We start from the raw sequence: 26,806 nt of genomic DNA on the forward strand, positions 1-26,806 counted from the left end.
GTGGCACTGTGGCTTTCCAAATAAAGTTCTGTGATACACTTAGACTCTAATTGCTTGCAGTCAGTGCATTACAGAACTTTGTTTTGTCAGTTAATACTTGATCCTGTGCAAAATAGACCTTCAAACGTCTGGACATTTAAGTTTTCAACATTTTTCTATATTGCTGTTGATAAATAAAGTTTCTCTCTGTTTTAAGCACTTCTCACAATCTCTGTCTTTTTTGAAAGTTTCAATTGAAGTTAATTTGTATTCTAAAGTAGTAATACTGTTGTTTGTCATGTTTGTACTCTGACTTAGTGTTAAATCATTACTTAAAGAGAGCTGCTGTGTGCCATATGGAACCAGTAGTCAGGTGAGTGAGTGGAGGTGAGGCAAGGAGGTAAACAGTTTAGCCATATTGTTTCACTTTACTATTTTTTTTAAACCACGTCAAAAATTACACATGAGGACTTTTAACACTATGATGATACTGTTTTCACGAGTACAAATACAAAAAAATATGTGGCAGACAATGGGGACAAACATTTTTTTAAACTAGATTTACCATCTTAGGTTTAAAATGGCAGTTTTATAGAAGAGTCTGTGTGGGGTAAAACATATAGTGTAAGTCTGATTAAATATATATATATATATATATGTTTCTTTTCCACTGTTTAACTGTCCTGCATTTTTCTGGGCCAAACCAAGCTGGTGTTAATTTCCATTGCCTGGTTTTGCACCAACATGACTTCATTACTCCACTTTATATAAACCAACATGACTTCATTACTCCACTTTATATAAACTGGATAAAGGCATTATTTGTACGCTTCAGTTAAATTTAACATACTGTAGGTTTATTACTATTAAAAACTATCCAAATCAATTGTGTACACGACTTGAAGTACTCTTGAATATTTAAGTGGTAGGGCTGAATTCATTTTGCTTTTAAAAACGATATGACCGTAAAGTCCATTCTCCGCAGTCAATGGAGTGTATACAACCAGTCGTGTGCCGCAAGGCATGCTGGGAAATACTTAAAATGGTGCATTCATGTGCAGAATGAAGATAACTTTTCATTTGTGTAATTGTCTAATTCTCAGGTTTCAAAGTCAAACATTAAAAAAACAATGTAAACATAAAACACGAGAATCGTCTTAGATCCTCAGGTGTCATATTCCCATTGCTTGTTATATCCTACCTGCAGTGCAAAACCCCACACATAGTTAGACACAACCATCATTTAAGACAAAGAAATGCAGCAGATTCTCATAATTGGGAAACTATGACAAGCAAATGTAGGGCATTTCCAATGATAACTTCATTCAATCACACAATATTTTTATTTCAATCTCCTAATTGATTAGTTGATTTAATTTCATCCCTAAACTTAACCAATGTATAATAGCCATTCACATAGCACACAGTTAATACAACATATGTTTTATAATGTATTATATGGTAACACTTATGTTTTCATGTTCCATATGTTAAATCTCCGACTGCCAAACGTGTCATGGGAGATTCCCATTTTCCAGTTGCCAGATATTAGTTACTATTTGGATCATTCATGTGTACCGATAGCGATTAATCCCACGAACTCTGAACGCAGCGCACTTTCCCTGGGCTGACCTCTGACAGCCGCTCATGGATCCGCTCCCTCCCTTCACAAACACGGAAGCAGCATGGCGTCCAACAGCAGCGGCGGCGGCTCCGACAGGCAACGGATTGCCCAGCAAAGACTGAGAATAATTGCTGGGCATTTACGGAGACCGGAGGACGTCAACTCGACCATCTTGGCCGCGGAATGCAAAGCCCAGGGCGCCGAGGCAGACGTCTCCAGTGAGGGGAAGACGGTGCCGAGGAGGAGGTACAAGGCTGTGATGGAGCGGTGGACTGGGGTCCATCCTCTGTGGCTTTAGCTAGTTATTAAGTCAAACATCAGTGGCTTAATGTGTAAACAAAACCCGGTGTGGGTGACCTGCTCTGACAGACTTGCTTGCCTTTCTTTAACAAGCATCTATTACGCAGGGAGACGTGGCGAAAGCTGCTTTTAATTAGCCTGCGAGCTAACGTCAACGTGCTTGGCTATACAGAGTGGGTGCGGCTATAGTTTTACTCAGGAGTTTCACGTCGATGTGGTCGACTTCCCTAAAGTTGGTCACTAGACGCTTTTCTCCCGTCCTGTGGATTATAATATATAATGTAATGTGTTAAATGGCTGTTTTTCTGTGTAGGTATAAGCTTGTAAACATTACGGCTAACCCGGCGTTCATTGATATGTTAAGACAACAAAGTCGTTGAAGCGAATTGTCGAGATTATCAATACAGTTAGTTGAGTTCCACAGTTTTATTCATTCAAGAACTGTAACAATGTAGCGTTGTTACGTTTCAACTGAGAAAAGTGCGTCACTCTTTATTTTGACTGCGATGCACACATTATGGGAGGGTAATCGTTGAGAGACGGTCTGTTGTAACGTTCAGGTTCGTCTTAACTAAATGTCAATATAAAGGAACAACTAAGTCATTGTGAACAACAGACGAAAGAGACTGAAACTTCTGGTGTCTTCTCTGTCTCTTGTGATTGGTCAGGACAAGTGGTGGTCTGACTTTCAACCTATTGGCAGCTCAGCTCCTTCTGAGGACCGCCTTCAAACTGTGCTGACGTCTCATGTCAGTCTGAGATCACAGCTGTAGCTCGAGGTAAAAGCAGCACTCAAAAGTGTGAGCTTTTGGCCTTGTGAAATTCATCATGTCCTGTCTGGTCAGTGTGACACTGGTGATATGATCCAATGTTATGTCTTGCACCCTTGTCTGTGGTGCCAATCGTTATGCTGGGCTTTTAGTGTCTTCAGTGTTGGCCGTTTAAAAGTTAGGTCAACATAGGTCAACAGTCAGTGGGGTTGTGCATCAGTATAATTTTAAGCATCAACATTGTAAGATAATGATGTGGGGCATCAGTAAAGGGCAAAGTTATAGAGCAATATATATATATATATATATATATATATATATATATATATATATATATATATATATATATTTTTTTTTTTTTTTTTTTTTTTTTTTTTTAACAGAAGCAGGGGCAAGCCAACAGTGTGGTGAAGTTCAGGTAGCCTACTCATTGCCCCTGCCTTTCGATACATAACCACATACCATGTTGTGATAGTAGAATAACAAATACTCACTTTTTGTTTGAAGAAGTGCCAAGAGTCACCTGTCCAGCCACACTTTTACAGTTTCGGTCTTCTCCCTGCTCCTTTCTGGTATGGCTAGTTTGGTGGTTTCAGGCAGGGATCCAGATTTGCAGGTTGCGAGGTGTCCCAGCTCCTCGCTCAAACTAGTAGAGTTTAACACAACAGCCCAACAATCAATCCTGCCTTCATGGAGGTTAACATTTAACAAAGGTATTCATTCATTTTGGTCGAAGTAGGGCTATTGTTTGTGCCACTGTTGAATTGTATTGCACTATACTAAGAAGCATTCCCAGTATATGTCCACTGTAGTCATAGTCACATTTCATTGTTTTGTTTTTTTACTGTATATCTAGTTAATTCATGAAAGGGCATATGTATTTATATAGCCCAAAATTGCAAATCACAGATTTGCTTCCAAGGTTGTCTGTACAGCATGCTTTATCCCAAGACCCTTGATTCAGATCAGAAAAAACACTTGAGATACACACAGGCAGAAGTGAGCTCAGTTTATCAAAACACATTCATTGAAACTTACTGCTTTGCCTTTTAAAAAGGACCTTGCTTATGTCCTAACATGTTTAGTAATTTGTACAAACTTGCCACATTTATTGATACATTTTTCTTCAGTACGTTCAGCAGCGTTGACAGCATATCACCGGTGGCGAGGATTCATTAAAGTACGACTCAGTGTGTCACTCTCATTTATACTCTCACTCTCAATTTATAGGAAACTCCATTTTGTCAGGTATTAATCTTAATTATGGCTTTTACTCCACTGTGTTAGCATCCCATCCCTAGTGACCCATGAGTTATGGTTGCTCTGTGAGTGGTGAGCTGTCTTTCTGCAGACAAGCACACAAGCTCTGCACAGCATTGAAGCAGAGACAGTCGAGCATCATCTCTGGTTGTGGAGTTGCTGGTTATAATGCGATATCCTCAACAGCATAGTAGCAATTGTTTCCAATCCCTAAGTAGATCATTATAGCTGTACTCCATTATGTTGTCAATTCCACAAAAAAGATCAGAAAGTATGGCTGGAGCATGCATACTATTGAAGGTGACGTGCTAAATAATTAGCTGAAGCTTGATAGTCAGCACACATGTTTGGACCTAATCATAAACACTGAACAGTATTGAAACTAGCAGTGGGAAACTATGACTGCCAGGCGCCATAAATGTAACATATTTGAATGTGCTTGATGGTAAATAGCTGTCGGCACAGGCTGGTAGCATCCTCTGTTGATGGATATGTTATTTGAATGTGTCGCTTCTGCATCGGCATGACAATGTCAACAAGCTGTGTGTTTTGTGCAGAGCATAGCGTAGCTGTAGGCCCCCGGGGAATATTGTAGGTGTGCTTGCCTGCTCCCTCCAATATTGTAAATTTGCCAACTGATATCCAGCCCCACCTAGATTAAATGCAAATACTGTGAATGACTGAATAGAATATGGAGACTTTTACATTTTCCCTCAGTGAATTGCTATATGTCTGTTTGTTAAGATTTCAGCATGAGGGATATTATCAGCACGGACTGAAGCCATTCCTCTTTGTCTTTGTAGAATTGCCCATGCCAAGCTTGTGTCAGCCCAGCGGGACTATGGCGGCAAGATATACCAAGGCGCCTTCATACTTGTTTTTTAACTTCCTCTGCTGGCATTTTATGTCTTACCCTCAGTGTAAAGTGTACAAATTGTAATGCTTAACCTTTGCCAATATTTGCTTTTCCACAGGCAGGAGATTATGAAATGGAATGGCTGGGGATACAGCGATACAAAATTCCTCTTCAATAAGAAAGGTCAAGCAGAATTTACCGGTAAAAGGTACGGTATAATATCATATCAACACTCTTAGATAATATGTATGCTTATCTGTTAAGGATTTAGGAAACTGTTCTATATTCACAGCCTCTAATCTTGTTTTGTCACAGCCATTGTGCCTACCTTCATTCATACATTTGGATAACTTGAGGATGGTGATGGTGCTGCATTGTTCATTTTCCCTGCCAGCACTGAGGGCTTTTGAAATCAGTTGCTAGCCCCTTCTCTCACAGCAATGTGGTGCTATTGCCACCTAGTGGCTGGCATTTTAACTGTTCATTGTCATCTAAAAAGGTCACTGGTTGTGATTGTCAGCTCTCCCCAAACTCTGTTGCCTGTTAACAGAAACCACTTTCTAAATCTATTCAAAACTGGAGCATATTATGTCAGTAATTATTGTTGTGGGTACACACAGGAATTTACCCACTGTTGGAGACAACCTATTTGGTTTGAATGTCTGAGGGAAACAAAGCCAGTTGTCCTCAAATTTACTGAACATGGTTTCAGTTTACAACAGCGCCTTTATCCATGTCTCCCTTGACAATAGCATTGGTATCGATGAGCCCTGTGATTGTAATCATGACATGTGACTTTGGCATAGACAGTCCTGCTTGTGAGATTGTAAACACGGAGAGCTGTATGAGGATGTATTTTTAGTAATGAGCTAAACTGAACAGGATGTTGCACAGCGAATGGTTTCTGCCTGTGCAAGCAGTTGCCACAAACCGCTCTGTGCCCTCTCGACTGAAAAGCTACCTGGTTGGCTTACAATACCCGAGGCTGGGGTGCTGTTGAATGAGTGTCAAAGACGGCATTCTCCTCCTCCGTGCCCACTGCGACAGAGGCTTTTTCATTATAGAGTGTGTTTCATGGTCTCGTGGACAAAGGCACACCACAGTCCCCTGATGGGCTGGCCCGGGCTGTGCCAGCAGCTCAATTATGCAGAGGCTGGCGAGGGCGATCATACGGACAGCACTGTCATTGCTGCTCTGCTTGTCTAATAACCTCATTGGACTCAAACCTCACACTCTATTCTTATTAGACACAGGCCTGGTTTTCCAAATGAATAAGCCCAGTCAAGCATTTAGATGTTTTCAATTGAGAGCTTTGACTTCCACGACTAAAAATCACTATTACATGAGGCGTAGTTTTCTTTTCTTTTTTTAATTGGTTGGTCACACAATCTGTCTTCCTTTACACATTCCAGGTATAAACTAAGTGGTATGATCATCCCTGCTCTGAAAGACTGGATGGAAGGCACGTTTGGAACCAATATGCAGCATAAATCTCCAGCAACAGTGAGTGTAATTCATATTTATTTGTTGGGTCTCCAATGAATGGCGAAAAAGAGCACTTTGTCACAGTTACAAAAATCACAATGGCTTGTTTTGTTTCAGCCCATTCTGACTAGCAGTGCTGTGCAGCCTCCCACTCTGAACGAGGCCTTTGTGGAGGAACTGAAATCCATAGGTATTCCCTTCTCTCATGATGCAGAAGACCGGGTGTTTCGTGCCCACGGTAAGGCATGCTGGAGACTTTGAACACATCCCTATTTTTTTAAATTTAGCACCACTGTTTTTATTTATAATAATCACATTCATATTTCTGTGTGCTTATCATCTCATTCCTGTATTTTCTTCCAGGCCATTGCTTACACGAGATCTTTGCTCTGCGAGAGGGGAAAGTTGGTCGTGTTCCAGATCTGGTGGTATGGCCAAGTGAGTTCAGAAGCTGTGTCATCTGTGTTTTTATCGGTCTGTTTTTCTCCACCCACGTAACATCGCCCACCCCTACTGGCTTAGCTGATTTAAAGGGTTAATCTCTGCAGAGGCAGGGATATTAATATGTATGAGTGGAGGCTTAATAAGAATCGTCAGGGGGAGGATGGTTGACACCCAATACTCCATGGTCTGGCCCTGCACAGTGCACCCATGAATTATGATTCTGAGATTGGTTTTCTCTTGTTATGGCTGGCACTATTTTATCATGCAAATGAGTGTTGACTGATGGCTGGAACTTGATTAGCACCCTCCCAAATGGGCAGCAAATCATCAAGAAACTGGAGGCATCGTTTCATCCTCACCAGCACCGTATTTAAATTTGACCAACCCCACAAATACGCTCTCATTTGCTATGTATAAAATGGATATTTTGACCAGTAATTTGCTTTCCTCAGTTGTCCCGAGTCAAGCTGTGTATTTTAAGTGGAGATTTAGTTAGTTGAACTGTAATCTTTAGGCAGAAGCTCTGTGTTAAATTGGATGGCAAAATGCAGGCATTTCTCACTGCCTCTAAAAGCACTTTGGGCCAGTGGAGCACATCCATGTAGGTGGGCATTGCTTCTCTTCCCATTCCCTCACCACTCCAGTGTGAATGGATGTTAGCTCCATGATTGGCTAAAGCTTGTTTATATTGATCCAGCACATCCCACCCCAGAGAGCGTAGCTTCATGCAGTGTGGCTCTGCCTGAGGAAAGCCCCTGGCAAATCACAACTATCAGGCAAATCAAAATCCCCCAGCTCTAATGGATCGGACCATATACATTTATGTATTGTCTCCTGTATACACATAGTGTTATGTGCCATTTTTATTTCCTTTACAATGTGTCTACTCTGGTTATTACACACTTAATTTATGAATGCAATAGAGTACGGTAAATGAAAATGATTTCTTTACGATGGCCACTAACTTCTAAATACTTCTAAATCATAATATTCTGTGTCTTTGCAGACTGCCACAATGATGTAGTGAAAATTGTGGAACTGGCGTGCAAACATAACGTTTGTTTGATACCATATGGAGGTGAGTCGTGAAATCAATGTCTCTAATCAGCATAATTAGCTGTTACATACTGTATGTACTGGCCACTTGATGTGTATTTATATGGAATGTACTTTAATATCTTCTTTACTCACATCCCACACTGGTGAAATTTTATTATAATTATTTTGTTAATGAAGCCACGTAATCTGTGAATGAACCTTGTAAATAAGATACTGCTGACAGTGCAGTAGATGTTATGCATAATTTTATGTTTTGCCTTGTGTGTTTTGCACTGGAGCGATAGAAAATAAATAACAGGCATTCTGGGCCACCAATCTGAGCACACAATGTAAATCTGCACCTCCTATCATATGTAATAACCCCCAAACCATGTCTCCTGTTACTGTTTACTATTGCATGATGACTAAATGGCTGAAATCCTATATAGTATTCAATGGCTTCATGAATTTTATGAAATACAAGTCAGTCATACATTTATGCAATTACCTGCTGACGCCTCAAGTCTTTTTAGAAGAACAAAGTAAGAAGGAGGGGTTGTTTGCACTGTGCAAACTTTGCTGCTTTTTTTTACTGTATTTTGCATAACTGTCACTTCAAATACACACACTTCAAAAACTGTCACTTCAAAAATAATAAAAGTGGTGTTCATTTGTAAAGATTATCTTTCTGAACAAAACGTGTACGTATCATGCATTTGTGTTCACCTCAGAGCTTATATCTGTAATAATCAAAAATCCCTTTTGCTTTTTGTGGAGGGAACCAGAGCCATGCTAACCTCTGGGGTCAGCCTACACAAATACATCATCCCTGCAGCTCTCTATATGATACCTGAATTTGCTATTTATACCCAAACAATACTTTTTCATATCTTTCTTTGAGATATATAAACACTTTAATTTTCATAAACATTTTTGTATTTATTATTTAAAACCAAGCCCTAGATTCACAGGTGTGGTTTTGTGTGAAGAACATGAACGCATGAAAGTGTTTGAAGGCATCTCTGCTGTAACTCTTGTGACTGTTGTTTTTCTCTCTCAGGAGGGACGAGTGTCTCCAGTGCCCTTGAGTGCCCCCCAGAGGAAACTCGTTCCATTGTCTCTCTGGATACCTCTCAGATGGTACGTAAACACCTGTGTCTGAAAGTGTCAGAAGAGTTGATCTTCACTAATGACAAGATAATTGGAAACCAAATAAAATGCAGTACGATACAGCCAAATTAATACTATTATTGTGAAACCAAAAGGTTTGACTGGCTTGCATTAAAAGTGTTTTTATTTTTGCATGTATGTATTATGGGAGATGGTGTTTATAAACGCCACAATGAAAAATGTAGCAATTGTATTGCCCATGTTAGCATTTTTCTGTATACTTTCAAATACCACTTTGTCATTTTTCCAGAGGGAATGTTCTACATATTCAGAATAATCTTAAAAATGATAAATCAGTTGAAATGTATTATCTTTATTTTAATTTATCAAGCAATAACATTTTCTAGTTCTACATTCTGAATATTATTTTTGTTTATAAGTGTAAATTAAATGCACTGGGATCTGAGAATTTGATGACAATATTTCTCAGTATTTGTTCACTTCACTAATGAAAATAAGCAATAATTTCCGCCATTTTCCGAATGAGCGTACTTGTTGTGTGTAGGTGGGACACAACTTAATTCCTGTTTGTTAATAAATGTGTTACTTTGGGCACCAGCCATGAAGTTGAATGGAATCCCGATAATTTGACTATGAACATGATTATGTTTAATTGGATATGATCTGAAACGATGAATATCGTCACCAGCACCGTTCAGCCCTTTGATCCAGGCTCACATAGAGGTGATATATAAGCTGTCTGGATGCTGCTAGCCTAGCAGTCGTTGAGTTTCCACAGACACCAGTGACCAGTGTTCTGTGTCAGGGGTCAGAGGTGAGGTGGCTCCAATGGAAGCACATGAAAGGAGCAGTGTGGTTGGAACATAAAGTTTATTACCCCTGGAGAATAATTGATGGCAGGTGTGAAATTACCTCCTGTAGGTAAGGGTAGGCCACATGCCCAGCGGCCCAAATAAGAGGCATATATTTGGAATCAGATGTTAAATTGAGTTTAACCTTGAGGAAAATGTCTCCGTCCTGCTGCCCCGCTGCACTCATTTATCCTCAGACATGTGACCGTCAGGCTAGAAGGACATGCTGGTGCAGAACTTCAAAAAGTATTGTAGAGAAAACTGCCAAGGAAATGTCCTCATGGACTGCTGTTCAGGATGGTGTTTAAGTCTGAGCCTGAGATATTTCAAGTCAACAAAATAGATGTATGCAGTTTTAGAGTTCATAGGACAGATATGATGATATTTAATTTATTAAGATCTTGTAACCTACATCAAGGAATGGTATGTGTTCTTTTCAGACAGATTAAACAAACTGCATTCAAGAGTATTTCTGTTACACTGAATGGTATGAAGCATTTATACAGAATGTTTCATGACCTCCCTAGTCATGTTGCTTGTTTTTTCCTCACAGAACCGCATCCTGTGGATTGACGAGAAAAATTTAACTGCCCATATGGAAGCTGGCATCGTCGGTCAGGATTTGGAGAGGTTGGTAAGTACTGCTCATCCATCCATATTCATCCATTAAGGGAGCTTTAAAATTCTGTATAATGTTGTGCCAACAATCAAGCTGTGTGACCATTCACATGCAGGTTGCCCATGCTCAGTCACCTTGGTACTCTTTGCTCAGTAGATCGAACAGCGTTTAGGAAGGAGTTTGAGACGGGAGCAGAGTGCCGAAGTGGAGAGATTAGAGAGTGAGGCGGTGGTCATGAGCAGATGGCACCATCAAGCTAATTCAGAAAAATGGAGAAGGAGCGGGCATTTGATGTAGGGGAATGCGTGAGCTGCATCTAAAGCAGACTCCACCTCTGCATTTAGACTGGGCCAATTTGATGGAGCAGATGGGTCTGCATTATAAACTGTCTTCCAGGGGAGTGCTGTGATAAAACTAGGCCTGACTTAACCCCCACGTCTTATGCTTCTGGTGAGGGTTGTTGTTGTACTTTAAGGTCCTTATAATTATTACTATTAAATGTCCTGCCTAAAGATGCAATCTGTTAGGGGTTGGGCTGCCTTCAGGAGAATGTGTGTTCCTGATGACCGACACATTTTCCTCAAAGCCGTAGGGATAGCGCATCTGATGAAGGTTGCTCAAAGGTTTTTTTTATGTCACCCCCAAAGTACATTGTCACATTGTGATGGCCATGTGGCAAGAAACAAAGAAGTCACTTCCAGTATTTTAAATTTGGCAGTCCTATGGAAGCTGAATGTGCACCAAAATGAGACGTAGCCTATATAACTCATATATTTACATAAACATGTAGTTGTAAAGTTTCTGTAATTGTATTTTTACTAGTATTAATTAGAAAAAGCCTATGCATGTTATTGTTTTCCACAAAACATCAGTTATCCAGTCGAGCAGTGAAATTCAACACTGATCTTGTTTTTAGTTTTTTTGTGCTCTTTCCACTTGCTTTATTTTAGGCCAATGTAAAAATGGATGATGCCATAAAACCAGAGTTTAAGCACTGCACCAAAACGAGAAGAGTGAATGCAGCAGCTGAGCTGCAATTATATTTTTTCTTTGCCTGCACACGTTTTTTTGCTTGTTATTAAAACATTCTTGTGGGTTTACGACGTCATTGTTTTTGGCTCATTCGTTTTGGGGATTTTTTTCCACAGCTTAATGAGAGCGGCTACTGTACAGGACATGAGCCGGACTCCATGGAGTTCAGCTCCCTGGGGGGCTGGGTAGCAACCAGAGCATCGGGCATGAAGAAGAACATCTACGGCAACATTGAAGACCTGGTGAGTTGCCCGCCCTCCCCTTTACCTTTCTGCTCATGTTTGCTCCAAAGCATGACTGTCAGCACACAGCTGTTACTGCACAGTAATTAGTAAGGAAATTATTAGCAGAAGTTTTGTGGACTTTACCCTCACCTCTAAAATGCAGTGGTCACAGTATCGGTTCTGAAATGTGTTCAAACATGGCGGCACTCTAATTATAACCAACATTTGTAAATCTGTGAAAGTAGGCTACAGTTTGTATATTTTGTTTCTAAAAGTGTTTGTTGTGTTGCTTTTTTGTGTGTGGCTGAATAGGTCATCCGCGTAAAGATGGTGACCCCCCAGGGGGTGATTGAAAAGAGCTGTCTGGGCCCACGCATGTCCACAGGGCCAGACATTCACCACTTCATCATGGGCTCAGAAGGTTTGCAACCTCTCTCAAGTGATTTCAGTCCACCAGGGAATTTGGACATGTGTGTTAATGTGTTGTTTGTAGGGTTTGTGTGCAGGACTTTGTGATAAAACAGTAACATCAGGATGGTTCTCATACTCAGTAACATCAGGATGGTTCTTACACATTAACCAGCTTAGGAGGAAATGTGATCTGGAGGTGTATAAGTTAGGAACCAGCAAGTGTCCTCCCCGCCCCATCTGCAGTGCCCTGTCCTTGTGAACGCCCACAGAGAATTCTGCCATATGCCTGGTTCCCTCCTAAATAATGAGGAGGTTCAGAGACTCTTGGCATCGCTATGTTTAACAGCTGTGAATGCAAACGTTTCATTCACCCTACAAAGCTCGGCAATCTGCTCCCTAACTAGGCTGGGATCACTGTAGAAATCTCCATTTATAGCCAATACAGCAATATCAGTACAAAGAGCACAGCTTTACATACAACATCAAAATCACAAGTGACTAATGTGCAATGTAGATTACAACTGAAAATGTTTCCACGACATGAAAGTATTTTTACTAGTTGATACGATTGTCAGTGTGAATGATTTAATACTCTTCAACTGCTTCTTTAAATAATTTATAAAATCTATTGCTAAATGACCTGTAATACATTTAAAAGGTGTTTTCCATATGTTGCGTATACACTCATTTAAAAGCTACATCAAACAAGCTCCATCCTTTAAAAAGAGGTGTCCCTTAAAGTGAATTATTGTAAATTATGCTGAATTTAATAACTAGCTATGCTGTCCTTTTTAATATTTGAAGATCTGCTGATTTACTTGATGAAATCACAAAATGGATTTTTAAAATCTCTTCCATAACAGCAAGTTGATTCAACCTCAACATCCGAAAATAGCTGGGAGAGAAATACTCTTTGAATGGATCCGTCTTATATCAGAATACCAGCACTGTGCGTATGTAACTGGAGTCCAAGGGAGCAGGTTGAATGTTTAAAAGGCTCCGTTTATAAATGAAGGCTAATAACACAAGTTAGAATAATGCTTCATATCGTTTGAAACATCTGGAGGTGAGTTTGCTGCTGGTCTTTGGTGGTCTAACAGAGATGGGACAGGACCTCACGTCTCTGGGAGTACAGATACTTCTGGGAGGCCTAACGCTGGAACTAAGAGGTCAAACCAGTGCACAGTCTCATTAAAATTATCTACTTCCTCACCTTAGGAACCACATCTGACAGTAGGACACAACAACAGCGAAGAACCACAGTCAAACCATCAACTAGGTTGTGCATGTTAAGTGGAAATTACGGTGAAACATCAGAGCTTCTCATTCACCTCACAACAACTGGGACTCACTATCTCCCTGGCCTTGAAGTAGCCTGAATGCAAAGTATTTTCCTAACTCTTGCTTTCAACCAGTGTAAAGAATGAGTGGAATAATCAATGATAATCCCTTTTCTCTTTTAAAACTGGTCTCAACCGTGGAGGATTTAATGTAGTTGTGTGAAGCCAACCAGTGCTAATTCAATATACAGAGTCAATTTGTAGTGGCTTCATGCTGGTCAATGCTTTTTAGACATTCTATGCTGGAAGCAGAGAGTTTTCTTCGTGAATAGTGCTTCTGCCCAAATTGTAATTCAGTAAGATGAGGTTTATTTATTGGAGATGGTAAATGTAAAAAAAAAAAAAAAAAAAGGCTTAAACTGCACTATAGCATTTCATTGCATTCGTCCCCAAGAGAGTGTTTTTCTGACCTTGCTGTTCTTATTACCTCCCTTTTTTTCCTCATTCACTCACACTCCTTTACTCACTCTCTCTCTCGCTCTCGCTCTCCATCTCTGACTCCTCCTTGCTCACTCACTCAGTGGCTCTTCCTGCTGGCAGTAAGGAGGAGCCTCTTTGAGGTGGAGGCCTAATGGAGTCACATGTTTTCCACCGGGCCACTAGGGAGCAGCGTGTGGCATGTAGTGTCACGTTAGAGGGCTCATTAACAGCCATACCGGGCGGAGGAAGCCTCCTAATGGAGCCAGCTATTTTCATCTCTAAATGGACATTGTCGACAATAACACTGAACATACAGGCTGGGGGGCAGTAATAGGTTTTGTTCTCACCAATAAAATTCCCAAACATTATATTAAAGAAGAAGTGAGATGAACACACTTCCAATATTGCTTGAAAACAGGAGTGGCATTTGTTTCTTTTTCAATGTTATTGAATAAAACACTATGAATTCATTGATGATGATTAAACTGAAAGAAAGAGATGGCTCTAAAAAAATCACTGTACACAACCTGCTCAGCAATAAATGGCAGCCGGACACAGTTAGCAACTGGCAAGAGTTGAAAGAGTCCTGAAACAGAGCTAAACAAAAGTGAATATTGAACTTCTATTTACCAGATTGTGACAACAATCTCAGTCTGTGTTATTTGGTTTATAATACATAATATTACAGATTAGGGGGATGGAAAATAGCACTGAACTCAGATATTTCCATGAAAGCAGTTGGTTGATCCAAGACATTTTTGCTGTGTAAGGCAGACACTTTTATTAAACATGCAATTTGACTCCTTCAGCAGCAGTTAATGGTTGACAGTTGTCGGGGTCATAAGGTCAGCCAGAGGTTTTGGCATACCTGTAGATATGTGTCGCTGCTGTTAGCCTCGCTGCCTTTGATAGGGCTTTGCTTTATTTCCTCAAGGTCTTAAGTTGATAAATCTTAGTTGTCCCCCAGTGTGTGGTAGCAAACCAGATCTGCTACATGAAATGTGAGACACAGGTTACTCAAAGGACCCTCGGGACGTGTACCAGAGCCCTGTAAAACAGGCTTACGTAGCTCAAAGAGGGTGTTGGGTCATATCAATTGTGGGGATGGATTTTAGTTTATTTTTTGCTCAACTCAAAATCTCTCACTGTGATTTTCCACAGGAACCCTGGGCGTGGTTACTGAGGTAACGATGAAGATTCGTCCCATGCCGGAGTATCAGAAATACGGCTCGGTGGTATTCCCTAATTTTGAGCAGGGAGTTGCCTGTCTCAGAGAGGTTGCCAAACAGGTAACTTGTTAAATGATCTTTGAACATGTGCCGCTCTGTCACTGTGTTCTCTCCATGTCTCTTTTTGAGTGTGCTGCCGGTTTGCCCAAACTGCAAAAAGCATTTTGCATCTGATTTGCAAAAAAATATCTGAATGTAGTTTTAGACCAACTTGTACTCTTTGTTAAAGCACTTTCTGCAGCTGTTGTAGAGTCCAACGTCTAATCGGACCTTAATGTTGAGACTCTTTGCTGCCAAGACATTGCATAAGCAAATCGAAACCTGACAGGGCCAACTTTTTTTTGTCAGATCCATCAAGCTAAAGGAACTAGACTTTAAGTCTATACACTGTACATTAAGCAATAAACTAAAAGCTATAAAGCTAAGTGGCACTGAATGTTAATTCAACAATAATAAATCACATTTGATGATGATGATGATGATTCAAACCGACTAATATGGACAAACTTTTATTTTTGCAGAGGTGTGCCCCAGCATCGATAAGACTCATGGATAATGAACAATTTAAATTTGGTAAGTTTTGTTTGCGCATTCACAATATAGTCCAGCCAAGACGTATTAAAGTGTTGCAGCTGCTGCCATTACAGCTTCACTCTGATTTAAGCCCTCTGAGTGCTTTGTGGTGACCCTTCCCTGTACAAGTAGGACTTTATTTGACCTGGTTTTATATTTTCAGGAAGTGCTTTTCTTTTTGGGCCCAAATGTAACCTTTGGCTTTGATTAGATCACTGCAGGCTTTTAACCAGCAGCATTATAGTAATCATTTTTATTTTGAGTTTAAATTTGTTTCTCTCACTGTATTATTTTTGGTCAATATTTGGGTTGTTGTTTTATTGATTACCAACTAACAATGATTCGCAATGTTACAACATGTAATGATTTTACCTTCTGCAGCACTGAATTGTTAAATTGATTATTGTTTCATTCTGCAGCAGAATAGCTGCACACACAAACAGTCACAGAATTTAAGCAAGCTGAAAAATGACCCTGGCCAAAATTAAGTAGTTGTTACATTGACGTTTTATGATGTTGTTTCTTAAGGTCCTGTGGAATGCATCTGGCATTGCTAGATCTCCGTAAAGTTCCTCAGTCTCCAGGGGTCTCATTATCTCCCCTATATTTCCACTTTTCACATAGTAGGCACTTCTTAGCATTAAGCAGGGAAGATGAAGCTGCCAGGTTTTCCACTAATAACTAAAACCCATGGCTCTATGATACCATCTTGGGTTTATTAGTGGATTATCCTTACTTTTAATCATGTTGGCTGTTGAGTAAGGAGGGTTGATGTATTCACAGGTCTTCTTCAGATTGGGATTACAAGTACAATTTAGTGCTCCCGGTCCTGATGCACAAGATGAGAAATGAGTGTTGCATTCAGTAGCAGTGTGTTGATATGCAAAAAAAACCCACAGAGGGGAGAGTTAAAAGTAGAATTATGCACAGTGTAGGTGTAATTTTCTCTCTCTGGATGTTGAGTATTTAATTAACGAGTATGATGGCTGCGAGAGACCTAAAGACCTGCAATCAAATTTTGGAATAGAAACAATTAGGACACTAAGTGATGAAGAGACTTGAGCATGGGGGGAAATAAATGAACTGTTAAGTCTCGGCAACATCACCCGTGACTTCCCCGCAGTGATTGATAACCATCCCATTGGCCCCTGCCTCTCATTTTCGCTTGTCCACAGGCGCTTTTGTGCGTCCGATCAGAAATAAATCAAAAAGTGTGGGTGAGGAAGACGGATATCGCTGTGTCAACCCCACTTCCCTTCGGAAACCCTCTGATTTATAGTCTCTGTCGCTGGCAGCCACTGGCCAGTTGTAAAGTTATTCAAATGTTACCATTTATTTTTCCTCCTTCTGTTTGAAACCTCAAATAAATCTGACTTGCTGGAGAATGTAAGCAGAAGAATATGACTAATGTGTGGAAAAAAAATTGTTGGACTACTTTGTGAATAGATGGAGCTGATCCTCAGCTCATATCTTTACAGGTCATGCCCTGAAGCCTCAAGTATCTTCAATGTTCACGTCCTTTCTGGACGGGTTGAAGACGTTTTACCTCACCAAGGTAAAGAAACAATAATTAGAAGTGATCATCACCAGTTGCTTGTCGAGTATTTTTCATGAAAAATGAAGCCGTCTCTTTCAATCACCAGTTCAAAGGGTTCGACCCCAACTGCTTGTGTGTGGCCACCCTACTGTTTGAGGGAGACCGTGAGAAGGTGCTGCAGCACGAGAAGCAGGTTTATGACATCGCGGCAAAATTTGGGTAAGTAATTGTTCTCCTTCTGTCTCATAACTAAGCATGTTGGAAAGATCAGTTACAGATCCCAACCGTGTTAAGAACCGAAATGACAAAGCACCATTTGGTGAGACTTTCGACATGGAGCTTGAGGCCCCGATGTCACTTTATTTAACCAGCCATTATGTATTAGCAGTGACAAGGATGGAGAAGCACAGTTACACACTTCAGACTGGGCTTCTACTCAGTAGTTTGTCTCTGTAGATTGATGGATCACCTGTGGATGTCCTCCTGTCAGGCCAGCTTTTATGTTAAAGTAGGTGTGGTGTGGGCGGTGATAGCAGGGCAGAGCTCCCCTCAGGACAGCGCAGGGCGAGAGGACACAGCCTGGGAGTGCTGCTGTGATTGATTATGAAACGGATCAATGAGGACTTTGGTGGAAATCAGTTCCCTGTCATACTGAGAGGGATTCTCTCTATCCTCTGCCTGCTTAACACCCTCAACAAAAGTTTAATACATGAGTTCATCCGAAGATAAATGAAGCTTTATGCAGTTCCATTGGTTATTGTTTGTTGGTGATTCTGAGATGGCTTTGAAGTCCGATGTTTCAACACATTGTTCCTGTGGAGTGTGGACTGTTTAAAACTTAAAAAAAATGTAAAATGTATTTTAGTTTTTAGTTAGTTTATGTATCATTGGTAGTTGTCAAATAGTAGAGGTTAGGCTTGGTAATGCCAACTATTCTTTCTACCCTTAGGGATATTATTTTTGCATTGTGTATTTATTTATTTATTTTAGAAAGAAAAGTTAATATTTTTTTAAATTATTATTATTTTCTTTTCATTCTGAAAATATTATTTCAAAAGTACCTTTCTGCTTTTTGTTTTCAAGATGTATCTTAAAGAGACTTTCTAAGATGGTCACTAGTTTGCATTTTCCTCTGTTATTTCCTATTACCACAAAAAATGTTATCTGCTTTTATCACAAGTGGACTGACTCTACTGCAAATGATATTGTCAGCATCCTTTCACTGCAAGAAACACAATAGCTTTTTGGGTACATGTAGACAGAAAAATCCAGATGATTGTTCAAACCAAATCTGTTATGTTGTTGCTAATCCATTCATGAAAAAGAAAAACAGTGAGCCTTATGTTTACTGTGCATACTAATTCAAGTTAATTTGTTATGTATTTTGTAGGGGAAACTTGCCAACAAAATACCTTTCTAAAATAAGAAACAATATTGATGTTATAGCAACTAGTCAGAAACCAATAGCTCATTACAACACACATTTAAGCGGGGACAAACCAGGGATCCTCACTGGGGAATGTCGGTGACTCCTTCCTAGGTAAAGCTTATCGATGTATATATTACTGTTGATGTGATTCTTTGGCTCAGTGCCAAGACTTGCATGGCGCTGGAGCGCTGCCCTGGAAACGGCCAGCAATTAAATCACAAGAAACTTGTCAGTTACATGCAGCATCCTCTGCTTTATTGCATTATTAAAAATAAATCGTGATCACCAATCAGATCAAGTGCCAGTGATGGATTGGTGCGGTTCTGTGAAGAATATTTTTTTGTGGTGTTGGGGAAACGGGAAGAAGGGTAAAAATCAATATAGCGATTTTCTAATGAGCTTGGGCTGATTAGTTTGGGTGGTAGATGAAAATCTGATTACCCACTGCAGGTGATGGATGTGTGGCTGACCTGTGGCGATGCACAGAGCATAGCTTCATTGATCTGTACATTGTTTGATTGACAGGCTCCCAGGCAGCTGTTGTGAGGCGAGCGGTCTGACCAACACAGCTAAAAGAAAGGAGCTGTTAAACATTAACCCTGTTATCTGCTTCCAGGGGGCTGGCAGCTGGAGAGGACAATGGGCAGAGGGGCTACATGTTGACCTTCGTCATCGCTTACCTCCGGGTGGGTCACTCCTCTGGCTTTTTTTCTGCCTGCGCTGACGGGCAGGTGGGGCGTGCGGGGAGGACGCAGGCTGACAGCAGATAGGATATTGAGAAACACAGAAAGGCTGCAGAATGTGACCTCGGGAGGTCTTTGATTTGATCTGGTCACGGTTGTTGTCAGGGTGTCTAACACTGAGGTATCTACACCATGAGGAGAGCACAGTGGTGGCGGTCAGAATGACAATGGAGAGTTGCCTTAGGTCAGTCCTGTCAGAAAGGCTGTTTTTCATCACAGGAACAAGCGAGGAGTTTACGTGCACTTGCATAACTTGGTTACTTTGAGCTTTCTGTAATAATGTGTTTTCTTAACTCTTCCCTTTTTGTTTTTAAAATAATTTGCTTTAAAGTTAGACCGGCTTGTGCTCTCATACATTTGTAAAGGGAAAACTGGCTCCAATTGCACCCAAACAAAACCCTTACGAATAAAACAACTAAGAAATCACCATCTTCTATCATTAAAACATAAAAAAATCAGTAAGCCGTAGGTTCAAAGTAAGTTTGGGGGTAGTGGAGAAAGGCCAGTACTTGTAGATTTTACAGTTGCTAAGTTGCTACAGAGCATGTCAACCTGATTTCCCCCAGTATCCTGGTTTCTTTTGTGCATGTAAATGTACTGAATGACCATTAACTGTTTGCCTACTAATGCTAATATTGTACTCCGAGCAGGACTTGGGGATGGACTACTATGTCATCGGGGAGTCCTTTGAAACCTCTGTGCCTTGGGACAGGTAAAGACACTGATGTGAGCTGTAGGCTTCTCACTGATCAGTTTGAATGCATGTAAACATGTTTCTTTTCTCACCTCTTACACATTCCGTCCTGAGAGACTCCTGTCCCTGCTCCTGTTTCTCCTTGTTGCTTTTATTTGTCTTTGCTTCTGTCTTTGCCATTCACCGTCATGCCTGCCTTCTCCCCCCATTAACCGGCTCTGCGTTGGCGGAAGCTTTGCCTCCTCAGCTTACAAACCCGGCATTACTGACACACACACACACACACACACACACACACACACACACACACACACACACACACACACACACACACACACACACACTAGCAGAGACCTATCCGTTTGTGTTCTGTGTGAGGAAATACAATATGAGCCACATATTCATCTCACATCCACATGTGGTGTTCTGCATTTTCTCCATGGTTTCATCATCATTTTGTGACACACACACACACACACACACACACACACACACACACACACACACACACACACACACACCAGGAACACACAGACGGCTCCATGTTGTGTAACATGCCTGTCGAGAGAGACCAAGAGATCAGGCACTGAGGCGAGCGTATGTGCCTGGCTCATTACCCATCCCCCCCCCATCCTACACACACTGCTGCACATGCTTAGGACTGGCGGCCATTTCCACACCAGTGGAAATCTCTCCCACAATGGTCGTCATGTTAGTCCCCTCCTTTTCCTCTTTTCCATGTACTTTTTCTGAATGTTGATGTTTCATTGCTAATTAAATCAGTTTAATGTAAGTTCCCTTTTCCATTTGAGTTTTATATACGCAAATATTACCATTTGGATTGTCATTTTGCAATTTGGTTTAATATGGTTAATTGTTTCTATTCTAACTTATACATTATTTCCAGGGTGTTGGACATTTGCCGGAACGTAAAGGCACGCATCATGCAAGAGTGCAAAGACAAAGGAGTGCAGTTCCAACCATTATCCTCATGCAGGTAATGCTTGCAAACAGGGAAATCCAATCCCCAAGGGCTGATCAGTAAAACATGTAACATACAAGTAGAGATACAGTACTGTTTTTTTACTTAAGTATAAACAATTTTTCAGAAAATCCTATGAAAAGATCAAAATCAACAATGTGTTAGACCATCTGTATATATGTTCCTTACCCAGTCTGTCACATTCAACCCCAAGCCTATTGGTTAACACTGAAGACACAAGTGTTTAAAAACAAATGTGTACTTACATTCTTCTTACATTCTTCTTACATTCTTAAACTAGCAGGCCACTGCCAGAAACAATATCGACTTATACATTCAATCTTAAAACAATCAAACGAGAGGAACATTTTCTCCAAAACTGTGATGTAAATCAAGAACTCTCTGTTGAAACAATAAGCACACAAGATGATGAATCTGACCAGACTTTATTTGCCCTTTTTTTTTATACTTTACAGCCAACAATACTCAACATTTTTATTTTAATACCAATTAAGTATTGAGGTTGTATACCCCGTCCCCCGGTGAGTTAGCAAGGGCCCCGCAGACAGACGGACAATCTGACAAACAGACGGCGAGCCGGTCGAGGAGCACCAGGCTTCTGCTCGCCGATTGCGGACAGATTAGACCTCAGCCTGATTATGCGACAGCCATTCATTTCCCGGCTGCAGTCTGTCACATGATTGATTTGTCCATTTAACCTCTAGAACAGTCAGTGTGCCAGGTGATGGGCCATGTCAAATGAACAAGGGCTCTGAACCCTGCTCCTCCACAGGGAACGAGGCCAGAGAGGGAGAACATGCAACCTGGGGTAGCATTTTATTCTGAACAAAACCGTTTTTTACACTTGTTCTTGATGGAGAAAATTCAAGCTCCATTTTTATCTAGAAGAAGCCACATGAGCAGGAAGGCTGTTTTGTTCTGTGTAAAACAACAGACTGATCCATTTTCCGTCTCGCATCAGTGAGTCATCCTGGTACTCTGCAGCACAAATGTTGCTCAGATGATTAAAAGCATTTGATGGCCATTTAATGTCTGATAATGTTATGTTATTAAAGGTGACAGTGCTTCTGCGCCGCCTCCGCTTTCGGGGAACCATGAATGGAATTGAGGTCGGGGGTTCACTGGAGAAAGCCAAACCTCCCACTTTACTTTGTCTTCCTATTATGAAGCAGGAAATGCATTTATTGTAGGAAAATGGAACCCCTTGCCAAATCTATTGCTCTTTGTAAGCATGTAAATTAGATTTCAGGAGCTGAGGGAGAAACGTTTCAGGAGTGTTTTATACTTGTGTAAACATAACTTTGACTTGTTTTCTTCCAGGGTGACTCAGACATATGACGCTGGTGCCTGTGTCTACTTTTACTTTGCCTTCAACTACAGGGGACTCAGTGATCCAGTACACGTGTATGAAGAAGTGGAGGTATGACCAGTTTAAGTTTATCAACATTATGCTGTGGTCCAGTCCTTTTTTTTTTTTATAGATCATAGTTATATCTGAAGTAAAGACATGTTGAATATCCAACACCCCAGAAAGTGAATGACCCTGGTTCTATTCTTTTATTCCCCAGCATGCAGCTAGAGAAGAGATTCTTGCCAATGGAGGGAGCTTGTCACATCACCATGGAGGTATTAAACCCCGAAAAATACATACTAAAAGATCGGGTTTGTTTTTGTGAACATGTATCAAATAGAGCACATTATTAAGTAGAACATTGAACGGGATGACATGTTATTTCCACTTTCTTCTCAATAATAATTTATGAAAAGAGGCTGCGGCGAGTAGAAAAGGCAGCACGGCGAGCTCTCCCAGCGTGTTTTTTTTTCATTCTAGCAAGCAGGCGACCACTCGTGCTATAAATGTGCATTTGGTCGGAGATCTTTCATCACTTCTTTCACGTGTCCAAAATACGCTCCTGCGGCTCAGATGAATGGCTCTGAATCGGCTATTTGTTCATCTCAGCAGTGACCAAATGAAACGTGAGCAGGGGAGGGCGGTGAAACGACTCTCTGGGCCCCATCAGGGCTAACCGAAATGGCTGCCTTATCTATATTGCCATCCGCCTTGCTGTTTTCATACATCACTTCAGGCTATTCATCACACCTGTCAAAAACAGTATGCAGTGAATCAGCTGCGATATTAAATCACAATTTTTCCTGAAGGCGGGGACGGGTTCAAAATTAAAAGATTGCTAATAAAAAGGAGGCGGTGGGCCGGGGTAAATGATGCCGCCGTTATCACCGGCTGTATACTGACCTCCAAACGGTGGCCCAGCCACCCCGAGCAGCACGGGGAGGTGACAGAGGGAGGGGAGGAGGGGAGGGGGAGGAGGGGATATTGATGCAGCTCCTGTGTGCAAGGCCCACTCTGTAATTGTGATTAATAACAGTGAGGCTCGCTATCTGAGCGCAGACAGGCCGGTTTGTCTGCCCACAATCAGTGCTTGACAAATGGAGCTAGTTTCACTGGGTTTTGTGTATCAAACAAAACAGATGTAGTCAAGGATGGTGAGGTGGGAGGGCACCAGAGGAAATATACATTTTGTGTGTCCCTGTATTTACAGCAGGTCAGTGTTGTGCTGCGTGGGCGGAGGTAAGGGAATCTGGGCGTGTAGAGCGCTGCAGGACATAATACTCAGCTACCACCACCATGTGGTGACTGCTGACTGCTGTCCGTCACAAAAACGCTAACAATTTTAAGTGTAGATGGAGTCTCTCACTTATAAAAAGATCTGTTTGATCTATGATCTCTGGTTCTGAACGTTAGGAGAAAATGTCCTCTTTAACTAGGTCACCAGTGTCGCAGCGGTGAAGAGTTGTTGAACATCCATCACCAGGAGAGTCATCCATCTATCAGCCAATACTCTGGCTCGGCCATATCAGAGGAAGGCAGGGCCGCTGTCTTCCCGTCTTTCATGTCCTGACCCTCATTTGTCAGAGAAGCTCAGGGAGAGCGAGAGCTTGTCGAGAGGTTGCGGCTCAGCATGGACACCACAATCTCCTCTGTACGAGGGCCACCCCGGGGTGCCCAGCATCTTCAACTCACCTTGTGGCTCTGCAAAGCTCCAATATCGCTAACTCTGCCCAACACACCTCCACACAGGTCACTGAACTAAGGAGGTCGAAAAATGACCTGATTCTGTGAAGTTCCCACCTCGCCTTTCGCCCGGCGCTTCCCCCAGGCTTTTCCACACAAGCGAAATATGACACTTTTTAAAAAGAAATCTGTCATTTCTGAAATAACTAACTGCTCGTCTTTGCATGTCTCAGCTGCACAGACCTAGCCGGGTGAGATTGATTGCAATAGCAAACAAAAAAGAGAGAATATGACAAGATAGATGTGTAAATTATCACAGTGATGGAGGCAATGATGCAGTCCCAGCACCTTCTGTTTTCTCTCCTTTTCCTGAGAGGAGGGAGGGATGGAGGTGGAACGAGGAGGAAGGACTGAAGAGGAGGAGGTTGTAGAGAGCAGGGTACTTTCTTAGTTATTGGGTAGCAGCTGATTGGTCCCTGTGTCACCATCTGGAGGTTTGCGTGGTATCAGAGTCCCTGGTGACCTCGCTGTCTGCCCTGTTTTGTCAGGAGACGGGCCTCACTAGCCTCAATGGCTGATCCCCATCTGGGGTTCCTGGCTGGACTCTCATAACATGCGGCTTCCTCCCTCAACATGCCCGCTTAACACTGGAGCTCCCCTGCTAGTGATGCAAAGAGAGGCGGGCGGGCGGGAAGGGAAGGCGTGTGAACACTCCCATCATGCACCTTCGTTTTTTCAGGCCTCTCTATCTAATCTCCAGTGGTTACACTGCTGATTTCAAGTGTTTACTCAGCGAGCAGCACCTGTTCCAAGCTGCCCTGTTCTCAAATGTATCTTTTTTGTTGTTTTGGAATATAGATACTGTGTTTGTTTTAAGTTGATGCAACCTCCAAAAGTTAACATTTACCCAGCTTATCTGAAATATTGAAAGCTTTGATGTTTCTTTGCTAATGTAGCCAACGTAACGTCCTTTGATTAAGGCCCTTTACCTTTCTTTAAAATGTTATGTTTTGATCATGAATAGCTGTTTTTTAGCCTCCAGATGCTGCACGCATGTTTGTGCTAGTCGTCAAAGACGGTGCATACTGCATAACCGCATTTCCACTAGTTCAATGCAGATGGCAATTAACTAGTAACAATTATTTTAATTATCAATTAATCCATAATTTCTTTGGTTCAGTCTAAAAAAAACAATTAAAATAAATCCCAAACTAAAAAACAAAGATATTCCACACCGATATAAAACACACATCCTCACATTTGAAAAACTGGAGCCAGGGAATTTTATATATTCGTCGCTGTTGAACACCATCAAATTAAAGCAACAAAACATGTAAACCCTCAGCATCTGCAGATGCTATGTTCAAGCTGAAAATCGCTCTTCATTGTACCGATTGTGGCTGAGTTTACACTTGGTTGACAAAAGTTCAACAACTTTATTGGCTTGTATACAATCAAAGTTCCCATTTCATGTGAAGTTCTCGAACAATAGTTTGGCTCTCCGATGAGGTTGTTCCAGTCCTCCTCGGTCACCAGACCTCTCGCTGGCTCCAGACTCTCCGCTCAGAACCTGTCGGGCTCAGGCGCCGTGGAGTATGTCGGACTGGACAGCTGGTGAAGCAATGGGCACCCTCACTAGGCTCGGTGCCACAGCCTCCCTCGCTCCTCAGGTTGGGGGCTTGGAGGCGGCAGAAAGCCAAAGTCCTGCTGACAGAGGGCCATTGTGTGGTGCTCTGTGGTTGGCGTTGGCACCCTGTTGATGATCAGGCCAGTGTTAGAGGGCACAGAGCTGCGTTCAGGACAAGCTAGCACAACATCCCTCGCAGGTCAGCTGGAGGAGCTCGCTCGTGTGCACAATGAGACAGAAACACACACACACACACAGACAAACGCTCCAGCGGCTCTGGAGGGAGGGAAACGGAGGGGAGTGGTGACTCAAAGAACGAGGAGCCGGGGACAGCCCGCTACAGCCGCCAGCCGGCCCCTCCTCTGGGAACACACAGAGCCTAATGAGTTTGATAGTCTGCTGAGCTCCATAAATCATGCCATGCAAAACATTTCTCCTCTCTGAATAAAAGCATTTATCACCCTCTGTTTATTCACTCACTCTCACAAGATTGATTGGCTCCCAGCAGCCCGCTGAGCAATCAGCCGTGCCGATTCCTCTATTTCTCCCCCTCGGTCCTCTTTCTTGAGTTCATTTATTTATTTATTTATTTTCTCTCCTCTGTCATTCAGTGGGGAAACTTCGGAAGGAATGGATGAGAGAGACCGTCTCCAATGTCGGCATGGGGATGCTCAAGTCTGTCAAGGACTACGTGGACCCCAATAACATCTTCGGCAACAGGAACCTCCTCTAATTTCCAGCTCACCTTTATCGCACCTTTTTTCTAAAAAAGCATCTTGTGCATTTTGGATTAATAGATACTAACTGTGAATTTCAAATGGACAGATGTTGTCTTTTTCATCAGTCATTTAGTGCCATTTATTGATTCACCCAAACCTTGTCTTTTACATTATATTGCACTTAATATGCTGTAACAATCATTGTCACTCACGGTGCAGCTCGTTTTTCACAGCCTCAGCTTGTTGGAGCTGTGGCCATGATGCAACTGGACATGATGCAACAAAATCTAGATCTTTTTTTTTTTTTTTTCATTTTCTTACGTTTAACCAGTTCCTAAATATCCTTGCCAAGTGTGTGTGTGTGCACGTGTGTGTGCGTGCTTTATAAAGCTCTGTGCCTTTCTAAAGCGTATGTTTGCCTTCCCTTTCTCCCA

At 41.6% G+C, this 26,806-nt stretch overlaps 1 protein-coding gene across 1 annotated transcript; it reads left to right on the forward strand.

Annotated features, from left to right (window-relative positions):
• Nucleotides 1-1,646: 1,646 nt before the first annotated feature.
• On the forward strand, nucleotides 1,647-26,398 carry agps (alkylglycerone phosphate synthase). The gene is made up of 20 exons (XM_079231102.1): nucleotides 1,647-1,849; nucleotides 4,908-4,997; nucleotides 6,202-6,292; nucleotides 6,392-6,512; nucleotides 6,638-6,712; nucleotides 7,725-7,796; nucleotides 8,817-8,896; nucleotides 10,292-10,372; nucleotides 11,506-11,631; nucleotides 11,926-12,034; nucleotides 14,946-15,073; nucleotides 15,535-15,586; nucleotides 17,065-17,141; nucleotides 17,230-17,342; nucleotides 19,169-19,238; nucleotides 19,946-20,007; nucleotides 20,897-20,986; nucleotides 22,313-22,412; nucleotides 22,561-22,618; nucleotides 26,265-26,398. The coding sequence occupies exons 1-20, from the start codon at nucleotides 1,665-1,667 to the stop codon at nucleotides 26,384-26,386; spliced, it is 1,902 nt and encodes a 633-aa protein (XP_079087228.1). The 5' UTR covers nucleotides 1,647-1,664; the 3' UTR covers nucleotides 26,387-26,398.
• Nucleotides 26,399-26,806: the final 408 nt, after the last annotated feature.

Source organism: Taurulus bubalis (genome assembly GCF_910589615.1).
Source record: "Taurulus bubalis genome assembly, chromosome: 15".
Lineage (NCBI taxonomy): Eukaryota > Metazoa > Chordata > Actinopteri > Perciformes > Cottidae > Taurulus > Taurulus bubalis.

What these genes read in the sequence shown, in the direction of transcription:
- agps (XM_079231102.1), top strand. Translation starts at nt 1,665, where the DNA reads ATGGCGTCCAACAGCAGCGGCGGCGGCTCCGACAGGCAACGGATTGCC. An exon ending in TCAGAGAGGTTGCCAAACAG is followed by an intron (nt 15,074 to 15,534) that starts GTAACTTGTTAA and finishes TTATTTTTGCAG; the next exon opens with AGGTGTGCCCCAGCATCGAT. An exon ending in CTTGTCACATCACCATGGAG is followed by an intron (nt 22,619 to 26,264) that starts GTATTAAACCCC and finishes TCTGTCATTCAG; the next exon opens with TGGGGAAACTTCGGAAGGAA.